At 36.6% G+C, this 23,769-nt stretch overlaps 1 protein-coding gene across 5 annotated transcripts in view; it reads right to left on the reverse strand.

Moving 5' to 3' along the window:
- Positions 1-23,769, reverse strand: part of LOC103732335 (sodium channel protein type 2 subunit alpha) — a 157,384-nt gene that overhangs the window by 24,627 nt on the left and 108,988 nt on the right. For all 5 annotated transcript variants that reach the window (XM_008830901.2, XM_008830900.1, XM_008830903.1 and 2 more), the window contains 5 exons: positions 21,837-22,193; positions 13,320-13,799; positions 4,316-4,436; positions 2,343-2,497; positions 749-922 (listed from right to left, as the gene is read on the reverse strand). In XM_008830901.2, coding sequence (XP_008829123.1) covers positions 749-922; positions 2,343-2,497; positions 4,316-4,436; positions 13,320-13,799; positions 21,837-22,193 — 1,287 coding nt within the window. The remainder of the gene's footprint in view (positions 1-748; positions 923-2,342; positions 2,498-4,315; positions 4,437-13,319; positions 13,800-21,836; positions 22,194-23,769) is intronic.

A 23,769-nucleotide genomic window follows, 5' to 3' on the forward strand; every position in this document is an offset into this window, starting at 1 on the left:
CACCACTCCCGGACACATATTTTATTATTTTTAATACTTTCATATTCTGGTATTCTATCTTACTTTATTTTAGCATCAATATAACTTAATAATTTCTTAAATGTTTGGTTATTAGCCAATCTGTTTTTAACCATCATATAAATCCAGTAGTGTCTGCTGATTTTTGGACTTTCAAATTCACATGTAGTTAATAGTCCATGTGTGTGACAAATAGAACAGGCTTTAGTGCTGACAAAGCCATTCTTACCAAGGATTCTTATGATGAATTAAAAGATTAATTTTATGAAATGTGTGAATTAAAAAACAAAAATTTAAAAATAATCTTATTTTAGCCAGGTGTGGGGGTGCACACCTCTAATCCCAGTACTCAGGAAGCAGAGGCAGGTGGATCTCTGAATTCAAGGCCAGTCTGGTCTATATAGTGAGTTTCAGTCCATCTGGGGCTACAGGGAGACCCTATGTCCAAAAGACCAAACAAAAAACAAAAACAAAAAAAAAACCCTGATTTTGTAGAACTTGAAATTTAAAATGCTAATTTGAATATTAATTTTCAACTAAATTATTAAATATTAAGTGGCATTTAAATTGACAGAAATGTTTTGGGTCCTTTTCACTGAGGAAGTAGAAAATACCATACGTATTTGAACTGACAGTGTCTGCTGAGTGCCTGCTATATGCCAGCCCCTGTGGCCAGAGCCAGTACCTAACACCTGCCAAGGAACAGAACAGAAAACTGAAGAATACTCACATCAACAATCAGGAAGTCTAGCCAGCACCAGGCATTGGTAAAATACATTTGGAAGCCATATGCAACCCACTTGAGAAGCATTTCCAGGATGAAAATATAAGTGAAAACTTTGTCAGCATATTCCAACATGGTCTTAATGGTCTTTCGTTGTTCAATATATATGTCTTCAAAGGCCTGTATGTGAAAAAGAAATGGTATTGAATTTCATGGTCATAAATAGTTTCTAATTTATGTGTTAGAAAAAAATATGATGTAAGCCTCTGATGAGAGGCATAATGCCAGGAGGGTTAGCGAGCCTCACGCTGTGTTGGTGTCACGTTTATCACACATGTGAAAAGTGCCTGGGCATCTCAGTCTATTGAGAAAGTCAAATAATTTTAAAATATGGATATTAGAATATCCCAAAGGAGCTTAAAATTTGTGAGAGACTGCCAAATGTTTCCTTCTAAATTAGTCAAGAGGTGAAGAGTGGCTCAGAAGTATTTTCACTTTTCTCAGCTCAGAGTCCAGAGTCACAGACATTCTCCTTCCCAAAAATGTAGATATTGAAGTCAAGTCTCCTGGGCCTGGGACCCCTGGAGAAGCTCTTCCTCTCTCACTTTTGCCAGCAGTTGAGGTGTGTCTGGAAGTTGCTATCATTCTGTAGCTTTTGGGAAAAGATGAGGTACTCACTTTGCAAGGGCTCCAAATCTTTAAGAATCAAAGACCATTTTACTCATTCCTTTTATAGGACAAAATAAGAGTGGCATAGTGGCCTGGATCAAGGAACAAAGAAATCTCTCTCTTCTAGAGAATGAGGAGATCTGGGTTTATGACTAGGGCTCAGCATAAAGGCCTATAGGCTTTTGAGCTCAGTGTGGAGCTGAAGCTAGAAGCCCCCCAGAAGCCAACCCCTATGTGGGCATGTTCATGTGCACTGGTGAGCTGTGACTAGGTGTACTGAGGAACCAAGAGCTAGTTTAGCAAGGTCATTCTGAACTGAGTAGATGGAAGGATGAAGGATTCATAGTCAAATCAGAAGTGGGCTTAGAGGAGTTATCCTTCTAATGAAATCTACTCACAAACACTTGAGTAATCAATTAAACATAAAAGAAATGCAAGTACTGTTATCACCAAATGGGAAAATGGGTCACTCCATTTTCAGTTTATTACTGAATATTCAATTAAATTCCATCCCATTAAATGAAACTAGATTTGTAATGCTTCCAGAAATTAAGTTAGCTTACTGCTCCCCACTTACTGTGACTGGCAGTAAGGACTCAGTATGAAGATGACAGGTAAGTTCCTGTAGCAAATCAGCCCAGTGTTCAACTGATAACCCCTATCACATCTATGAGGCCATCCTTAGTAAGAACTGCCATCCATGACTGAAAGTCAAAGGTGTTCTTTAAATATTACAAGAAACCACACTATCTGAGCTTGATTCTGACAACTCCAGGTAGAAGCTGCTCCTTAATGCCCTCGTTCACAGGTCTAAACATATCACACAGATTCTCTTTCACTTTCACAAGCAGTTTATTTTACAAATGGGCAAAATGAGGTTCATCGGAGAGAAAGGGGTAAAAGATGAAGGATCAGACCCTGTATCACCTACCAGAGCGCCACTGCTGAGCAGGATCATGAAGACGATGAAAGTTTCAAACCAGTTGTGCTCCACTATCTTATAGCATGTTTTCCTCAAGTTCCACCAGAGTTTGCCTTTGCCTTCCTCTATGCTTATCTGACAACATTTGAACTTCCGCACACAGTCTGAAACACATGGGTTTCAATGAAGAAAACATAATTATTCCATTACTCTTGTATCATTGTGATGACAGGACATTTGGAAATGTTACTACCTTGTAGTGTATTATAAACAACTTTACTTTAAAGATGGCTTCTACTTACAGAAATCAAAACCAACAACAAAGCCTTTTAATCATTTGTTCAATAAACATGTATTTCTATGTGCATGTGACTATATTATCATATATTAAAACACATACAAATATAGAAAACCAGAAAGAAATCAAGGCAGAAGTTCATCTTGCCATTTTGCCCCTACACCACGAGTATGTCTACTCTGTATAGAAATTACATATTTGAATTCTGATTAGTTTGCTCAATGATATAAACATTTCCTATCTTACCAGAAGTAAATATGTTTATGAGAGATCTCATTATATTTCTCTAAATAAGATTACCAGAATTTAAAAAATATTCACTATTATTGAATATGTAGGTTACTTTATTTCTGACAATTATCAACAATAATGCAATAAATACCTTTGTGTAATTTGTAGGGGACTAGTTCCATTGAAAACCTCTTTTAAATAAAGATTTTTTTATTATTTTTATTTTATATGTATGAGTGTATCACCTGCACATGCACCGTGTCATGCAATGTCTGTGGAGGTCAGAAGAAGGTGTTGGATCCCTTGCAACTGGAGTTATGGATGTTTTTTAGTTGCCATGTGTGTCCTGGGAATCAAACCCAGGTCTGCAAGAGCAGTCTGTGCTCTTAACCATTGAGCCATCACTCCAGCCTGCCTTTGCTTTTCAATAAATATTACCGAAGAGCCCTTGTATTCAAAATATGCTGGGGAAAATTATAGGACTATAATATATAAAACAGCTTGCACTTGGGATATGCGTGTTTTAAATAGGAGTGATTTTCCTACACCTTTTATAGTTAGAGAAAACAATTACCCCAAAGCAAAGTGTTATAAAGGTTCATCAGTAAAGTTTAGTTTCTGAACTTTATGGAATGGAATGGATCTGGGATGAGATCTTGGAGGATGTTTAGGAGTCATAACTGTCACATGAAATTATAAGAACTAAGACAAATACAAGCAAAACAATGACAGGAGAATCTGAGAGTTGCACAGAAGGAATTATCAGTCAGGCCCAGGGAAGCATCTTAGAGTCAAGGTTTCATGCAGTTTGATGCACAGTATTATTCTCATAGCACATAACAGCCTTCTGAAATGACATAATTTTAGCGTTCTTTAGAGTTCTTTTGAGAGTATGCTAATGATGCATTGCTAACGTGCTTGCATTTCAGTTTTTTTTTACTATCTTTCATCTTTGTTCAACGATAACAAAAATATTTGACCTTCAATGATACAGGAAACTATTCAAGGTCATATTGAAATGTACATTCATTGATTACTACTCTCTTGATTATGACCACTCAGTAAATTAAATGACAGATTACTTCTTTACTTTGTTTCAGTTTCTTTTTTTTTTTAAACTCAGAGATTTATGTGATTTGGCCATCTCTCCTGCTACATAATTTAGAAGGTCAGAAAAGCCAACTAGTAGCAAGTTTTAGAGTTGACCAGGATCTTCAAAATGGAAAAGATCTAATTACATAGACTAAACTTGATACATAGAAAAATTGCCTGCATTTTGTGATTTAAAAGAGCCCCAAAAGCAAATAAATGGATATTTGTTGGATAGATGGCCATAGGTGATTAAAGAAAGATAGATGGTAGATAGCTTGACAGCCAGTCAGCCAGCCAGGCAGATGACAGGAAGTATGAATAGACAAGCGAGGGCTACTGGCCTGCCCTACTGCTTACTTACCTTCTGTGAAGCAGGCTTCAGGTTCAAGGGATTCTTCGGGTTCTGCCTCGGGTTGCTCTCCCTCTGCCGGAGCCCCTATATCCACTGTACTGCCTTCGGATGAACTAGTTGCATTTAATTTCTGAAAATCAACCCCACATAAAAGCTTTTCAAATACTTTATCTGATTTTAACAGAAAAAGCATAAGCGTGCCCCCAGTCTTCTGTATGCATTTTCTTGATCTGTAATTTAAGAATAACTTAAGTCTAATGCCAATCTGCTTTGGGAGAGGTGGGGGGGTCACAAGATTAGACACAGCACTAGAGAATAATTGTTTTTTGCTTTGAACATGATGCTTACAACTTAAATAACTTTTGTTTTAGCCCATATGTAGGGTTACTGAAATAAGATCCTATGGAAAGCTTATGCAAGCTGCCAGTCACACCGTCACCTGTGATCTTGCTTTGTTAAATTTATTTGTAAATGATATAGCTTGATTTATTCTAAAATTGTGACCCAACCAACAAAAGCTGCACGAGTTTATTTTCATGTCAAATGTAGAAAAGGTTTGATCAAATGCACATAAACAGCAACAATCTAAATTTATCCACTTTTCATTGACATGAAAACGAATACTACTGGTTATTATGAAATAAATTCTATAATTTTCTATTTCTGAAAATAGCAGCACATTGTTAGCTACACAGCAAGAGCAGATACTTTGCATTCTCTTTGGCCAATGCACTCCTAGGTTTTATTGTGCATTTGGAAACTACTTGTTACTCTGGCACTCTTACCTGTCCTGTTAGGGATGGCTGAAATGGATCTTTGAGTGTTGATTTGTTTCCTTCGGGTTAAATTAAATATCAAAATTACTATAAAAGGAAACTACAGTAGGAAGAAGGTGTCTTAAATCTTGGCATGCATAAACTTTAGCCAGGTCAGTCTATTCTTGGGATCAGCATAAAGGATGGGATCCCAGTCTTAAACATGATATTAAAATGCTGAAGGAATGGTACAGGGCCAGGTGTGAGTGCCACATGGAACCAGAGTAGTTTGGGCCACAGCATTCTCGAACCTGTTACAATGTTATTACCATTAGTGCATAACATTAGATGGCTGAGCTGAAAAGAGCTACTTTATCAAGAGGATGAGGTAAGCACATGATAAAATGAACACTGAAATATATAACGTTGGGAATAAAGGGATGCTAGGGTCAGTGTTGGAAAGCTGCTACCCATATTTTAGATAAGTTATATGGATTTTTCCCTAGCAAGATGGTTCTTTAATTTTATGAAAATAATTGTATTTTTATTAGGTATTGACAGCATATTTTGAGTTTATATGTAGGAAAAATTATGTATGTCATATACAGTATTAATATGTCTTAACTAATTCAATAGTATGAGTAATAGATGCAGAAAAGAGACTCCTGCCTTCTGAGAATTAGTTTTATGATTATTTTGAAATATGTCCAAAAAAGTCAAAAGCTATAAAGAACTTGAAGATGGTTAATCTTCTACTCATTGGATACATTGTGACAATATTGTATGGACAATAATATTTTCACCATTAAACTCTGAATGTATTTTGTTCTTTAGTGAAAAACAACAAAATAAGATTTGTTACAAATATTCAGTATTTAGGCTTTTTCTAATTTCATATACTTTCTTCAAGTTTAGACTTTTCTTACATAAGTATATTTGGGTTTGTCTACACACAATTAACTCCTAAAACATTCTCTCTTTTCAGTCTGTCTAAATCACATCGAGTTGTTATAGCTGAGAAGCCTGATAATACAGCCTGGATGTTTAGAGGATGTTCAAATACAGTATAGATAATCAGACAAATTGAAGCTCACTCATAACTGATCTAACTGTACACAGCAAACAATAAGAACAGAAAGTATTTATTTTAATAATGAAAATCACACTGGAGACATGGACTGGGGCACCTGAAGCAAAAACATAGGTTGCTGTCCCTGTCCATGGGCTCAGGCTAGCACTGGTTAATGACTATCAAGGTGATGTTTAATTACTCATCAACATGACAAGACGCAGGATGACCTGGGTGACAAACCTCTGAGCACATGTGTGAGGGAGTTTCTAGACCAAGTTACTTGAGGTAGGAAGATCCACTGTAAATGTGGCCAGGGCTAATCTGCGGGCTGGGGCCTGGACTAAATAAAAAAGAAAATGAGCTGAGAATTATTGTTCTCTGCTTCCTGATTGTGGATAAAACTGACATGTTGCTTCATGCTCCTGCTTCCATGCATTCCTTGTCATGATGGACTGGGTTCTCAAACTGTGAATGGAAATAAACCATTCCTTTCTTAAGCTGCCTTTGTTAAGTATTTTGTCACAGAAATAGGAAGAAAAATGAATACAATCAGCACTAAGTATGTAGTAGGAAATCAGTAACTATTGCTTAGAAATGAATGGTGGGATGGGTAAATAGATTCATACAGAGTGAAAGCTGGTACTGAATGAGTGGGAGCAGTCATCACATAAAACGTTGTGAGAAATGTGGGTTCAAAATCTTCAGAAGTTTCCACAGGAACTCTGCAACATCAACTATTATTCCTGCTGTCAAGGATCTGGGCTTGTTAGTACTTCAAGTGATATCAGGAAGACCCGTGTCACCACTATCTTTTCTGTTCTTTGCTAGTTTATAACTATGGTATTTCATCTCTTCCATGAAGTTTCCCTAAAAGATATCTAATCCTAATTTTTCCATTCCATCTTTTCTCTGACACAGGCATCCTGAATTGCTCATAAGTCTTTTTGTGGTTTGTTATCCATTTTAACCATCAATGAAACATAAGATGAATTGAAAGGAATACAAGTTATATTCGCTCCTTATTGCAGAATAACAAAATTCCTTGAAGAATTTGATATGTTTAAGTTATGATCAACAATTCTTAAAATTAGGTATGTGATCTTAAAACCAGGCTGCAAATAATTCAGAATTAAGAGGGGTTTATGAGACCAACTATAAGGAAAACTACTACTAACTCATCTTTACATTATTTTCCCTTTTTCTTCTCAATTTACAATGGATCTACTTTTCCAGAGTGAAAGGGACTTCCTTAAGAAGCAGCTGCAATATCTTCCTTCCTCATTTTCTCTGAAGAGTAACAGTATGGTATCCTCCCCCATGTCTGCACATTCTAACACTTGTGGTGTTTAATTTACAACAGCAAAGAATCAAAGCTGCACAATACAGCATCACACCAGCTGTACAGTGGGTTACTCACTGTGTCAATGTCATAGTTAATGAATGGCTAGGCTCAGTTTTCTGTACCCTATCCTACTCTTCTGGGGGCCTCTAGGGAATTTCTTGGATGATTCACAGGTAAACTTAACCTAAATCAATTTGAAACATTTAGTAGATGAGATAAGTGATTAAATATTACGGGTTCAAGATACTATTTATGCCTATTTCCATGTTTCATAACCACAAACTTTAATAACTCAAGTCATTTCCATAATTCCTATATGTATTAATATATTAAGAGATAAATATACATTGGAATATCTCATGAATAAGACTCTTACTTTAAATCATAGTCCTGAGTATAGACTAAAAGATTCTGATTAACAAAACCTTTTTAAAAAAATTCAAAAAAGTATTTATTTTTATTTTATGTGTATGAGTGCCATGCCTGTGTGTATGTAACTGCCCCTGTGTCATGCAATGCCTGCGGAGGAGAGAAGAGGGTCTTGAATCCCCTGGAACTGGAGTTACGAATGTTTTTTAGCCTCCATGTGGGTGCTGGAATTCAATCTGCGTCCTTTGCAAGAGCAGCCAGTGCTCTTCTGAGTCATCTCTCCAGCCCCAACAAAACCTTTTTTGCCTTGTTTTTTTTTTTCTTTTTTTTTCCAGAGCTGAGGACTGAACCCAGGGCCTTGTGCTTGCTAGGCAAGTGCTCTACCGCTGAGCTAAATCCCCGACCCCCACAAAACCATTTCTTTTTTTTCAAAACCTTTTAAAACACTGATTTAGTGACTTAAGTTGTATAAGAGGTGAATATCATCATGTTAGTAAAGTATGTTGATTAAAACAGTTAAAATATATAAAAATACCATAAAAATAAAATGAATTAAGTAAAGAATATAAAAATCTTCAGATTCAGATGTGCTCCTAACCACAGCGCAAATTTGCCATTTAGAACTGTCAAATGTATGTCATTGTAAGTAATGGTTAGACTCTATGATCTTAAATAAGTACTGAGCTGGCCATTACATACTGCAAAGTGCTAAAAAGTAAGACAGAATACGAACGAGTTACAAGTAGACCCAGTTTAATGTGTTTTTTACCTTCCTTTGGCAGCATTTAAATATTTAGGTTTCCTTATTACTACCTATATCTAACTTATTAAGAAATGAGTAGGCAGACTGATATTGTTGAAGTAGCCTTTGCCTAGCTAAACCTTAACAAAATATGGGTATATTACAATGTTGGAATAGTGAAAAGATTATATAGGAGTAGCCAATTATAGCTGCTGTTAAAAACACCAATGATCACTTAGACTCAGAAATATGAAGCATATTTTGGTAAAAATCTCATTTTAGGAACTCTTCATATTGATGATCTATCAAGATCCTTCCAAGTGCTGAGCAGCTATTTATAACAGTGAAAGTTGAGCAAGGAGAAATTAAATTTTGCTTAATTATCTAATAAATATCAAAATACGGCAATTCATGCTTTTTGTGTATGGTGTATGTACATGTTCATATGGGTATGTGCTGCATGCAGATGCATGTGCATGTGTGCGCATGTACATATAAAGGCCAGAGGTTGATGCTGTGTGTCTTCCTTTATTGTTCTGTACCTTATGATTTTGAGATGGGGTCTTTTACTAACCCTAGAACTCATTGATTTGGCTAGGCTGGCTGATCAGAAAGCCCCAGGGAACTTCCTACCACTACCTCACACTCGGTTATAGAGAGTCACTGTTGTACCTAGCTTTTATTAGGGTTCTAGGAATCAAAATTCAGGTCCTTTTGCAGCAGGCATTTCACTGATGGAGCCATTGCCCCAGCCTTAACTATCACATCCTGACTTTTAAATACTGTATTTCCAACTTTTATTTTCACATCAGTCATAAATTATTACTAAACACTAGTACATCACACCAGAAAGTCAATGACATAAATAATTTTTAAAATAATTAAATCACATCTGATTGAATAAAAGTTGAGAAAACTTAATTTCATATTGTTTCTCAAATGCACTTGTTTCTCATTAAGTTACGCTATATTTTAAAGAAAACATAATTAGTAAATACTGTAAAATTTGGAGAAAAATATGTTCTAATACAGTTTAATATAAAAAACTAGGATTTCAAAAAATGCCAACACTGCAACAGTGAAAGTGCTGGTCTTACTTGTTCGGCCTGGGCTTATGGCCACAGTGATAAACTTATACTAAACAGGAATTTTTGGTATTCAGGAAGCTGAAAAAACCAAAAATATCATGTTCATTATGCCAATTTATCCAGAAAAATTATTTTATTGTTCATGTTGGATATGCTATCAAAACTTTTAAACCATAGATAACAGGACCTTGAGTTATCTTCCCTGGAGTAGCAAACAGAGCATTTATGTTGTAGTGGACTACTCTCATCAGATCCACCAATGTGTCTGGCCCATTGGGGTTCACTATTAAAATATTTAGAATGTTTCTCTTGCTTTATCACTGTCCCACTGCAAACCTTCTTCAGGCAGACTACTCATTTTATGATAAAAAATCCTGAACAAGTTCTGCCCCAATGTTTCCTGAAGTTCCCCCCCACATTTTTGATCCCTTGGGTTCTTTATGTTGGAATTTAGTATGTTCTTTTAAGGATTGGGCCATATTTCCTAAGGGAGGATACAAGTCCTTCAAACAGAAGCTGGGAAGGTGGGAAATGTAAGATCAGTCCTTGCATGGTCTGTGTTCCAACATCTTTACTCCTGATACACTGCTTCAACACTTTAGAAGGTTCTGTACTTGACTGATACTCTCTCTCATATAACTTCCCCTAAAGGAACTGGAAAATGGGATATTCAGAGACAAAGGGAACTTGCTTCTTCATAATAAACTAGAAAAAGCAAGTCATTGCCCCAAAGATAACAAAGAATTACTGTATCATAGGGAGGACTCTCCATATAGTTCCTGTGCATCTAACTGCTCTACTGTGAGCAGTTACATAACAAATTTTTATATGACATTCTTCTAATAGGTAAGTCTTTATCTTTCATAAATTTGGAGTTCCAGTGATGATATTTTCCTTCAAAGTACAAAAGAATGTTTTAATAATGATAGGATATTTCTTCCTTTCTAAAAACCAAGAATGCTTTTATTATGAGTTATTTTACAGTTTTAATGGCAGGAAAGGAAGCTAAATCTGAGTATCTTATTAACACTTGTACAGAAATGTGCACAAAGCTGTGAATTCAATATTAGATCATGAAAACGTCACTAAATAGAGCTCACAAAATAGTTAACTGTGGTGGTTTGAATGAGAATTGTCCCCCATAGGCTCCAAGTAGTTGAACATTTTTGTTCCCAGTTGGTGGTGCTGTTTTGGGAGGTTGTAGAAGATCTGCCCATGTTGGAAGAAGCCTGTCACCTGGGGGTGGGCTTAGAGAGTTCTTAAGTCTTGCCAGATTGCCAGTTACGCACTGCTTACTGTGCCTGCTTGAAGATCTAAGAGCTTAGTTTCTGCTCCTACTCTAGTCACCTCTGCTGCCATGCCTCCCCGCCATGATGGACTCACTCTTGCCCCTTTGGAACCATAAGCTAAATAAACCCTTTCTTTTATAAGTTCCCTTGGTCATGGTGTTTTATCGCAGCAACAGAAAAGTAACTAATACAGTTACACTCTGGTATTATCACTATGATCTTCCTGTGAAAGGGTTATAGAGCATGATACATTTAATACTGTGTCATGGACAAAGTTTCATTGGTGATACAGAGACGGCAGGGAGAATAACATTACAACAGACAGAGGAGTTAACAACCTGAGGAAGAGGGACTTGAGAGCTATTTTCTGAATGAGCTTGCCTTATAAAGATAAAAAGAAGCCTCTTTTTTATATTTCCTTGTCTCTCAGTCTAAGAAATTTAAAAATAAATGTAAAGAGAATTTCCAAGGGTATCATTTTAAATGTGAAATACTTTTGGTCAGTTTCTAAATAAAGCATTGCCCTTTTCCTTAAAATGAAGCAGATCAAAATTTGCTGGCAGCAAAATGCAAACACTCCAATTCATTTACATTATTATCACATTGAAACATCCTTTAGGAAGTTTGCACGTGAACGGTGGATTGCTTTAATTTGCAGATTACCCTTCAGAAAAACTCAGTGTGGCACTAAACAAACTATAATCCACAAAGTACAGCCATTGGGGCTATGTTTAAAAAACAGAAGACAAAAACAAAGAGGCAGCGAACAGCGTTGCTTCCGTGTGTTTCAAAGTGAAGCGCACCTACAATCCTCTTTTGGGCTCTTAGCAAACTTGTAACACTAAGTGGAAGTTAACTAATCCATAAAGGCATGCACTTTCACTTTTCAATGAGCATAATTTCTATTAAAATCTACATAAAGAATTTTTCCTTAAAAAAAAAGTTCCAGTTGTCAGACTTGCCTGACCGTGCTTTATATGACCCAGCCTAGGAGCAGCTGTGCATGTTTTTATTTACTGCCAATGGATGGGCAAGGAACGTAGCTGAGTAACATGCAGGCCAGTCCAAAGTCATTTAGACACTGATCATATTTATATATGCACAATTTGCTTGGGTAACCTGGGTAAAAGTGGTGGCTCGAGCCTCTGGCTGCTTAAAAAGCACCAGAGCTGCACTCTCGATGGCTCCAGCTTGGTCTTAGGCCTGTGAGGAGTGAGAATGGCAAGCAGTGAAGGTCACCGTATCACACTACCAAATTTCTCTTTGAAAAATTATCGTTCAAGCATGGCTTCAACATTATCCAAAACAATCAGAAAAAAACAGGCATTCAGAAGTGGTAACAGGAATTACATTAAATATAGTCAAAATAACATAAAAGCTAAAGCATCCAGGATTGATTAGGGTATAAGTTTAAAATTATGTATTCCAGAGACACTCCAGACAGCTAATAAAGAATCAAATTTAGCAAAAATACAAAAGTAGACTTAATCCAAACATCTCCACAACCAATGTGTCCACCCAGTTATCTACCCTACAAAAAGAAATTCAATTAGACGTTGCAAAAAGGAAAAGCGCCTCAGTTTTCCCTTTAATTGAAGCATTCCTTAGAAAACAAAAGCACACACTGGTATTCACAGTCTTCTTATAACCGAAGACTGTATTGTTAAGACACTGAGCTGGTAATGCAGAAGTTTGCATTCTGTAACACGTTGAGACTTTTTGTGTGTTTACCCAGGATGTACTACACTTAGTTTAGAAATGCACGTGCCATGGTACCCTAGCACAAAGTTCCCTTCCATAAAAAAAAAAAAAAAAAAAAAAAAAAAAAAAAAAAAAAAAAACAACAACAAAAAAACTTCAGGAAATATAAAACTAAAGAACATCAAGCAGAGGTCTCAGTCACCTTTCCAAGGAGTTAATAGGTCTCGGCAAATTGAATAAACTTCCTTTAAGAAGTATTTCATCACACGCAAGAATGTAACCAGATAGGGATAGGAACCGCTTTCCAGCAGGTATTTTTCTAGTACGCACTGAAACCATGACTGTGGGCCATGATGAGGAAGAAAGTACACAAACAGGCATTTTCCTGAATCTCAAACTTTCAAGTGCTTAGAAAAATTCATAATATATAATAATGAGTTCAAAAGTGAATATTTGAAAAAATAAGTCAATATATTATTTGTCTAGTTATTTTTATCTACTATTACATTATCAATCATCATCTTTACTATAGAAATGTTAGCAGTAGATACTTCCTACTTTCTTGCAGGAAAGGAACTTGCACTTTCAAAATATCTAAGAGTGTTAAAACAACAGAAACTCAACCCAAAATATCCCTTAATTTAAAAATCCCTACCTCTTTGCTTTCCTCCATATCTGATTCACTGCTGAATTCTTCTGTATTCAAATTTTCAAAGTCGGACTCTCCAACGGCAATGGGGACCGTCACAGTGAGGCTGGGGTTGTTTATGAACGACATGTAATCGCTCTCATCCACCACGTACTTCTCCACACTGCTGCCTATGCCACTGGTCGTTCCGTTTCCATCTTTGAGATAATTGAGGTCTTTGCCTATTTCTATGGTGGTATGGTTGGAAATACAACTGTCCTTTTTGTTATTCAGGTCTTCGAGAGGTTTGATTTCATCTAATGCTTTCTGTTTTCTAACAAAGGCTTTCTGAATGAACTCACGTATTTTTCTTTTAACAAAATCGATTCCCCTCTGCATCCTTCCCACCGCAATCTGGAGATTGTTCATTTCGTTATCATCGTCCGTGGCGGCAAGGTTGTCAGAGCTGAATGAACTCAGAAGCAAAGCCAAGAAGAGGTTCAGAACCTAGAACACAGCAGGGAAGTGTCACTTTACTTTAGGTGTAAGATTTGAATTGTTTTTATACTTCTGTTTAAAGACATAGTCTCCTGATACAGTGGATAAGAGTTAGAAATAAAAAAAACACTTGGCCAACATCAAAAATTACTATTTACACTATTTATTTTGGAGCTATTGTAAGATCACTGAAGTCATTGCATGACATTTCCATATTAATTTCAATTCTGAAAGAAAAATCTAGACAACTTTACAATAAAATGTTTTATTTGGGATACTTGTTATTTTGAACATATAATCCAAATTTCTTAGGACATTGACCATTATTATAATTCTTATAATTCCTAGAACCAAATATAACTCTGATATTTTTAAATATGACATAGTTTCATAGCTCGCATCAGTTTTTCACTTAGATAACTTGCTAATTCAAGAAAAATGTATTTATTCCCAGATCAGCAATCCTATTTTTGGCTCAAAATACCATGAAGAAATGGTTGCTGTACAAACAATTTTGTTAATATTGAGTTAAAGATTGTAAAATTGGTGGTGTCACTGTGACTCTTTAAGAAGTCCCCAGACAAGGCAGACTACTAAGGATTCAGACAGTCCCAGGAACTTGAACGACACAGTCCTTGATTATTCAAACACGAATCAAAATAAAATATAGCAGTGAAGGGGCCAAATGCAAAAGGTAGTGGAGAAATGGAGTCCCGGGGAAGACAGGGCAAAATTTCAGTGAAAATGACAGTAAACAAATAAGATTCAGGAAAGATGGTGGGTAATTTTGGGTCTCATCTGACAGTTGTCCTTTCCCGACTCCTGATTAGTAACACCTGTTCCTCTACTGCAGAGCATTACTAATAATACATTTGTGTTTCTTGATCTATATCAATGAATGCTTCCATAGTGATGCCCAATATTGGACGTTTTCCTTGTTATATTTTAGTTTTGACTGGCATATAATGATTGTATATATTTAGATTGTATATATTTAGTAGAGTGACATTCTAATATTTTGACATGTGCACATTATGTGATGATCAAATAAGATAAATGATAGCATGTCTATCACCTTAAATATTATTTTTTTCTGATGAGAGCATTTAAATTCCTCTTTGCTAGCTATTTTAAAGTATACAATGCATTGGTTTTTAAAAAAGTGTTTTATCATTTTATTTTATGTGTATGTGCATATTGCCTGCATGTAAGTGCAGGCATCTGTGTTGTACAATGCTTGTGGAGCACAGAAGAGGCTGTCGGATCCCCTGGAACTGGAGTTACAGACAGTTGTTAGCTGCCATGTGGGTGATGGGATTTGAACCCAAGTCTTCTGCAAGAACAGTCAGTGTTCTTAACTGCTGAGCCAACTGTCCAGCTATATTTGATACCTTTTAAAAAATCGTTATGCCCTACCTGAATATGGTGAGTACCAAATACACTTTATGTCATCTGTTTTCTTACCAGTTCGGTCCTTTGGTGCATTGTTTTTTTACTGTTGTCTCCCTACTGTGCAAAAGAACGCCATGGTGACCTCTCAAACAATACACCTTTGCTGAGAGGGTGACTTTTGCTTCAAGTCCTAAGGAAGCGTTAGAGCAGACTCCACAGTGGAACTGACACTAGACAATCATAATAGTTAAAGGAACCTTTACTGAAATGTAGTAAACACATTAGCCCAAGCATTTTACAAGATTTATATAATTTATTTCTCACAGTAATTCAGTAAAGCTGGGATTATTCTCATTATTTTACATTTTTGTTTTGTTTTGTTTTGAGACAGGTTCTCCCTGTAGCCCAAGTTGGCATGGAACTCACTATGTAGGCCAGGCTGACCTCCATCACACAGACATCGTGCTGCCTCTGCCTCCCATGTGCTGGGATTATTATTTTACAGATGAGAAAATGGAACCTTCTGTGCCTTAAGTGCTCTCTGCAAGACCATAGTTAATGAACACATAAAAGTTGTGTCTTTGTTTTGATTGTCCAATTTGGAAGTTTTTGCTGTTGATTATCAAGATTGCCAAATGCATGAAGAAATGGAATTTCATATTTATTCATCGATATTTCTTTCTGTGAATTTCTGCTGTATTTACAGCCAGCATCAAAAGTTTGCCACTGATTTTCTAGATGTTTGCATGTTCTCTTACAAATTGATGAGTTAATTTAATGCTATTCCATCATCAGAAAAAAAGAAATATTCACTCATGACACATTTATTTCTCATAAGTTTAATGAATCCTTTTCCTTTAGTTTTTAAATATAATATTTTTAATTAATGCTGTGGGAATTTCACATAAGGTATTTTGACCACATTCAATCCCACTCCTCCCCGTAACTCCTACAAGATCCACCTCCACCTCCCCATTCATTCTCAACTTCCTGTCCTCTTTTTTAATAACCCAATGAGTCAATCTGTGCTATCCCTATACTCAAGGGTGTGGGGCTATCCTCTACAGAATAGTCAGCCTACCATAGGTCATGTTCTTAAAAAAAACTGTCCATTCTCCATATAGAATCCTTTTTTTAAAAAAGCATTCAATCTTCATTTGATAGTGCTGGGTATTATTTCAAAAGAAGCAACCAAGAAAGTGAAGAGAAAACCCACAGAATGGGAGAAAAATCTTCACCAGCAACGCATCTGACAGAGGTTTGACATCCAGAATACATAACGAATTCAAAAAACAAAGACTCAAGGAAGGAAGTGACCCAATTAAAACATGGGCTAAGGAGCTGAACAGAGAGTTCTCAAAAGAAGAAATAAAGATGGCTAAGAAGCATTTTAAAAGGTATGCAACATCATTAGTAATTAGAGAAATGTAAATTAAAACTACCTTAAGATTTCACCTTACCCCAGTCAGACTGGCTAAGATCAACTGAGCAAGTGATACCAAATGTTGGAGAGGATGTGGGGAAGGAAAAATACTCATCCACTGCTGGTGGAGCTGCAAACTGGTTCAACCCCTATGGAAAGCAGTGTGGAGAACTCTTAAAAAACTACAAATGAACCTACCATTTGACCCAGTTATACCACTCCTTGGCATATACCCAAGGAACTCATCCTATTGCAGAGACACTTGTACATCCATGTTTGTTGCTGCTGTTTTCACAATAGCTAAGAAATGGAAGCAACCTAAGTGTTCCACAACTGACAAGTGGATAATGAAAATGTGGTTCATTTATATGATGGAGTTTTAATCAGCAGTAAAGAAAGAAAATCATGAAATTTGCAAGCAAATGGATGGAACTAGAAATTGTTATACTAAGTGAAGTAACACAGACTCAGAAAGAAAGAAAAAACAAAAACAAAAAACACAAAAATGACGTATGTTCTTCCTCATATGTGGATTCCTAGCACCAAATCCTTATAAATGAGTATGTATCCAGACATAACTACAGGAACCAGGATAATGAAAGGGAACCAGGGAGGTAAAGGAAAAGAAAGACACTGAAAGAGAAGAACAGTAGGAAACAGGCCCTAATAAGGGAGATGTGGATAAAAATGGGGTTATTTTAAGGCGAGGGGAGGGAGGATTATACAAGAAACCTTGGGGATAAAGGGAAAGAAGGAGCTCAAGAGAGGTTAGACCTTAGGAGGAGGGTATTATTGAGGGAGAAATGGGAAAAATAGGGGCACTTTAAATGGGGAAACCATAGTGCAAGGATTAGACAATACAAGAGATAAATAATGCCTAGCTAGTTTTTTGAAAAGCCAGAGGGAACCATATTAATCAAACAACCTACTGACAAGTTATACATACAACTAGCTCAAGGAATATAATATATGTCTAAGCAAGGTTTATCTGAGAATGTTTGGTCTTTGCCCAAGCTTTACCCACATGGCGCATGGTAATTAAAAGTACCAGACTGGTGGAACTAACGTTCTTGGATATTTAATAGCCACACTTTGAGGCCTATACTAACTTGGTCAGATGGACATAAAGGACAGTTTTTGATCCTTGCCCTCCTAGGTTGACTAAGCTCCAGGGGACTATGAACATCTCTCAAAATGTCCTGTACCTGGGGTGAATCACCTGTCCTCTTGATCACAGAGGCCACGGAGACCCTACCAAATGGACTTGAACCGGTATCCAGTCCTCCATGCTTCCAATTGAAGCAGCCATGGTTGAGAAGGATTTTTGATAAAGGACCTTTATCTTCACATAGATGGAACTGGTAAAAGAAAGGAACCAGGGGCTCCCCCCAAGCCCATGTGACCACTGAGGAACAGATCCTCAAATGACCTTAAGAGAAAAAATCAATTGGTTTATCTGGGTCCACTATATGGTCTTAAACACCCAAAAGGAAAGTATAACCAAAGATTAAAGGGGCCAATATAACTCTTTAAGAGTCCATATGTATAGCTAAAGGTTACACAAGAAGAAACAATGCCAGACAGGAGACACCTTCTTTTGAGTTGTTGGCCAGAGTGGCCCTAGAGATTCTGAGACAGTAACCCAGTATAGAACTGGGAAATGAATAGCAGACCCCAATCTTATCTACAGGAATATTGACACCTGATTGCTGCTAGATGAAGAAGAGCTGATCTTCCTATAACAAGAATCTCTAGATAGGCTGACTAGATTCAGTGGATGGACAAGCACTGGGGAATGGCTGGGGGCACTGACAACACAGTGGACAGTAACAGGGATGACAGAGTATATGGGCTCCAGTAGGCGGTGAGGCGGGGAAGGCTATCGGAGGGTGCCATTTGAGATGTGGGTATATAGATGAATAAGATTATTTGGGATGTTCTGTATGAAACAACACACAAAAATATCAACAGAAAATGATTTATATTTGAGCAAGAAGCATAAAAATTTGCTTCATGTTAATTAGTAGAGGTGAAAAACGTTACCACTGAAATCTATCTGATGACTTTATATCCATGCTCAGATTCCAAGGATCTCAAAAAGTAACTGCCTGTGACTAGTTATAATCAAATACATAGAGATTAGAGACATATGTGCAAACATCTAAGTGTTAGTAGCATTAAAAATGAGCTTTTCTGTATGAAACAGTATATTTTAAAATGGTATGGGCATCTTTTTAAAAGTTTAAAACCTCATTCAATTTTATGTCTTATAGGGTTTATACTGAGTTCAATATTGTATAACTGTATTAATTCAACTGTGAACCCAAAAATCTACAGCCAATTTTGAAAGACATGCATCTTTGCTCTGGAAATTGTTATTGAATATGTTAATGCTGTAATGAACTGCTTCTTCTAATCATGTGGTTATTAAAGAAATAATTTTTTAAAAAAAGAAACAGCTTATCAGTCTTGAAACTTTTTTCCCTAAAGTTCATGGATAGTCAACTCACTGAGTAAAATCAGCTCTTTTATAAGGAAGGAAAATGTGAGCAGGGGGAGGTAAAAGATTAACTTTTATTGTATATGATAATACTTTTCGACATTCTATTCCCAACCTGGTGAAGAAACTTAACCCTTCATAACCCTTCAATATGCTGCACTCCACTTACAGAAACTGGCATCCTATGATGGCTCTTGAAAACCCTGGTTTGCGGATGTGCAGTCTTAGCCCTGTTCCTTGATTGCCTGTGGACTAGCTCTGGCAACCATTGCTCACAGCTACTGGGGGAGACCCATAGGACAATTTGCCCACACTGAAAGGAAGTTATGCAAGCTTTCTATTGGGGGACTTTCCATCTTTCCAGCAAACAGAGAAAGAAAAAAAATTACAGGAAGTGGAACAAGTTACTCTGTGTCCTTGACATAAATGTCATCAAATATCACCTGTTCACCATTAATTCCTGATTTTTAAAGTTTTCTGTAGCTTTGAATTGCTGAAAGGAAAATTTATTTTTGTTATGCATAGTCAGCCTTTTTAGCAATTAAACTCTACATAGTTTTATGTTAGCTTTCTTTTTACTATTCCCACTCTGAACTCCGTTTATGTCCAACCATTTTCTGTTGTCATAAAGAACTTTGGTCTTTCTCTTTTCCAGTATATGCCAACTATACATAAGAAATGAAAGCCGGGGGTTGTGCTGCAAGCCTTTAATCCCAGCTCTGGAGGCAGAGGCAGGCGGATCTCTGTGTGTTCAAGGCCAGCCTGACCTACATCGTGAGTTTCAGGACAGCTGGGGCTATAGGGAGACCCTGTCTCAAAGACCAAAAAAAAAGAAACAAAATCAAATCTAGACTAAAGGCATAAATCTTTCTTTGTTTCTGTTCATATGACTCTATGACCATTTTCTTCTGTTCTATGTAATCTTATATACTTTCCTAAAAGCAAACATTTTAAACTTTATTTTAAAATATGATAGTAAATTACTTGATAATCTTCCCTTAAAAATTAATTTCCTATTACATAGGAGCTCCATTTACTAAGTAGCTATTTGTAAACAGATCATGACACAGTGATAGAGTGTGATTTTCAAGATTAGAACATAAGGAAGACCATGTTCTCACCCTCCCTCTGGCTTTACCTGTACTGGAGGAAGCCAAATGCTCTATAATGAGGACATCCAGCAGTCGTTGGAGAGGCCCAGACAGAGAAGAACTAAGACCTTCAATCAATATATACTGGGACCACTTGTCAACTGCCACGAGATAGAGCCTTCTTGGAAGCTGGTCCTTGAGTCCTAATCAAGATGACTATGGCCTCAGTATAAACATCTTGACAGCAGTCTCATGACTGACCCTGAGCTGGAACCACCCAGATAACTTGATACCTAACTCCTGATCCACAGAAGCTGCATAGCTGCTTGCTCCTTCTTACAGTCTACAACCCTCTGTTCCCAGCACTGAGTATTCTCTTCCCTAATTAGGGGACGATCACCCTTCTTCCTGCAACCTACATTTTACAGTGCAATCATAGATATTTCAGGATTTCAGGTTCAACCTCTTTAATATAAACTTCCAGGATGAGCCTTGTATCAAACCAGTATCTCCGTTTTGTGACACTGAGATACTGTGCTTTGTTTTCACTTATTGAACATGTATTCTAGGAACACACATTCCTATTTTACTCTCATGTCAGCGAATGTCCTAACAGTGTGTCATATTTATCTTCCTATTATTTTCCCATGCTTCCTAAGTTCATCACGTTTGTACTGAACATAGTTAATTTTATGCAGAAATGATAATTAATGTTTCTTAAGTCAATGTTACAGACTCATACTGTAGTTTTTAAGCACAAAGTGCTCTGAATGCTGTAGTAATGACTTTTACAATATTGACATACTCTAGACAGATGACTTTACCTAACCAAAAAGTTAATCTTATGCTAGCTTGTTTATAATGTAGACAAGCTCACTGAGCCTTGAGCTCATGACCCTTCCTTGCCCTGGACCTAGGATTGTGTATACATGGGTGTGTGTATAAGGTGACTATCAAAAGCACTGCAAGCAATGGAGGTACGAAGATTATGCCATTTGTGCTGCAAACAATGGATGGGATTAATTTGATAGTGTGTTTGTGGTTGTGAGTGTGGTAAGGGTCAGAAGGGACATAATTCTCAGATCAGGGTCTATTACTTCCCCATTTCATGTTGGATATACTGCTTCAGTAAAAGAATAAGTGAAGCCCTTATTGGAGAGCACAGCTCCAAGAGAAATCTGAAGGAACAGTTCTCAGAAATTCAGTTCTGTTCTCGGCCTTTAAGTGGACACTGTCAGGTTGTTTTTTTAATTAAGTTATAGCCATAATACGGCAGCACAGAGTAAACATGGTATATGCTATTATTGAATTGATATGACTAGTAGTTTTAAAATTTGAATTTCTAGGAACCCTAAATTTGAAACATTTTCAAAAGATAACCATGGTTGATATTTAGAAATAAAACAAATCACTTATTTTAGCTATAGTTCCATACTAAAGTATGGAATAGGTAGGGGAAGGGTGATGAAGAACAACTCTGGCTCAGGAGGCATTTTGAGGGTGTTCAGATTACAGTAGTTTGAATCATGTGTAACTCCTGTAATAATGTACAATGGAGAACTGGAAATGAACTTGATATAAAAATAACTACAATCCCATTATCTTTTACTGAAAATAAGAAAAGTGTTTGTACTACATACCACAAGGTTCCCAATCACCATGACCATCATGAAGACAGTAAGACACATGGTTTGCCCCGCAACCTCCATGCAGTCCCACATGGTCTCTATCCACTCTCCGCACAGCACGCGGAACACGATCAGGAAGGAGTGGAAGAAGTCATGCATATGCCAGCGCGGGAGCTCACAGTCATTGGAAATCTTACAGACACACTCCTTGTAGCTCTTCCCAAAGAGCTGCATGCCGACCACCGCAAAAATGAAGACGATGATGGCCAACACCAGGGTGAGGTTTCCCAGCGCCCCCACGGAATTGCCGATGATCTTTATCAGCATATTCAGTGTGGGCCAGGATTTTGCCAACTTGAACACTCGGAGCTGGGAAGAAACGGGGAGAATGGTGTTAGTGTTGTGCATTACAGAACCATCTGTGTTCTTAATTACAGCAGAAATTTACAGAAAATCTGCCTCAATTGTAGAATTAGTCATGTGTTAAAGTATTATCTAGCAAATGAAGCAGATATTTGATACAATTGGGCCATTTTTGTTCTGAAATAGTTCACATTGTAAATAAAATAATTATATCACATGGCTTTCGATTGGCATTTTAATAATAAAATATGATAATTTTTCCCAAACTGTACACAGGCTTTCAAAACAGTTTTATTTTAAACGAATTAAGATATTTAAGAGGCATGGAGTTAATTCACAGAGACTTATTTTCAGAGAAGTAGAGACATTATTCAACAGCCCAGAGTGACTAAATTTTTCTGCATAGTTGAAATATTATATTCAAATACATAAGTGCAAATAACAGTAACACTCCAACTGCATAAGTTACAGAGAAGGGTGAACTAACATCTTTGAGTGTTTACATGATTTTAATCTCACTATAGCCTTCCCTTGCTATAATATTCAGCTATAATTTTTAAGATTTATATTAGAGGGAGAAATGGTTGGACTCAAGTAAAAAGGTGCATTTTTCAACATTGGTTTCTTCAGTGAATTAAGGATAAGTCATTACAGTATGGAAATGCCTCTTTGTTACTGTACTTGACACATCGGTGGTATTAGTTTGCAAAGGCCTCTAAAGCATCATTCTCAGCTAAATAGTTGCTACATTTTATTTCTGATGCTTAAGTAAATGTCAGGCAGAGAGTACTGCATTATTTAATGGCATCTAAGTGACTCAGAGGAGTAAGTGTAAGCAATGAAGTGCTTAATTCATTTCAAGAGATAACTTATGCAAATGAGCCTGGTACATTAAGCAAGATGCTAATGCACCCTGTTTCCCTAAATTGCATCAATTGTCACAAAGGTTTACTAAACATTCTTTTTTTAAAAAAGGTATCTGTCCATATTACTTGTCATATAATCATCTCTCTGACTGTTGTCTCTAATTCCGCACCCTTTTAGTTTTAGAGTCTTGACTCTCACTGTAGACTAGCAAGAGATAGCATGCTGTCCTGAGGATCTCAACTCAAATTTGAATCTTTAAAGCCATAAAAGAAGTTCCAAGCTCATCTGGGGATATAAACTTGACTCAATAGACCTTAAAATATATGATGGAATGCATAAAATCCAGTGGGAGGAGATCTGGGGCAGGTGCAGATAGGGGAGATTGTACAAATATGATTAAGATGTATAAAATTCTCAAAAATTCAATAAAATACATATTGTTAAAAAAAACAAGTTCCAAACAGATATCAAATCAAAATCTTGAGCTTCATAAGCTTTAACAAAAATTACCTACAGAAGTCTGTCTTTGGTAACTACATACAAAAAGTAACATTCACAATAAAACATATCAAATTCTCAATGGAAATGTGTCAAATCATATTTTGTCTTTTAATTTTAAAAGACACCAATAATTAGGAAATACGAAGTTCAAATAAATACATTTTATTTAAAATTATCAAAATATAGTATAGGCAGCTTATTTCAGAGAGAGGAT

Source organism: Nannospalax galili, unplaced genomic scaffold, assembly GCF_000622305.1.
Source record: "Nannospalax galili isolate Female #2095 unplaced genomic scaffold, S.galili_v1.0 scaffold514, whole genome shotgun sequence".
Lineage (NCBI taxonomy): Eukaryota > Metazoa > Chordata > Mammalia > Rodentia > Spalacidae > Nannospalax > Nannospalax galili.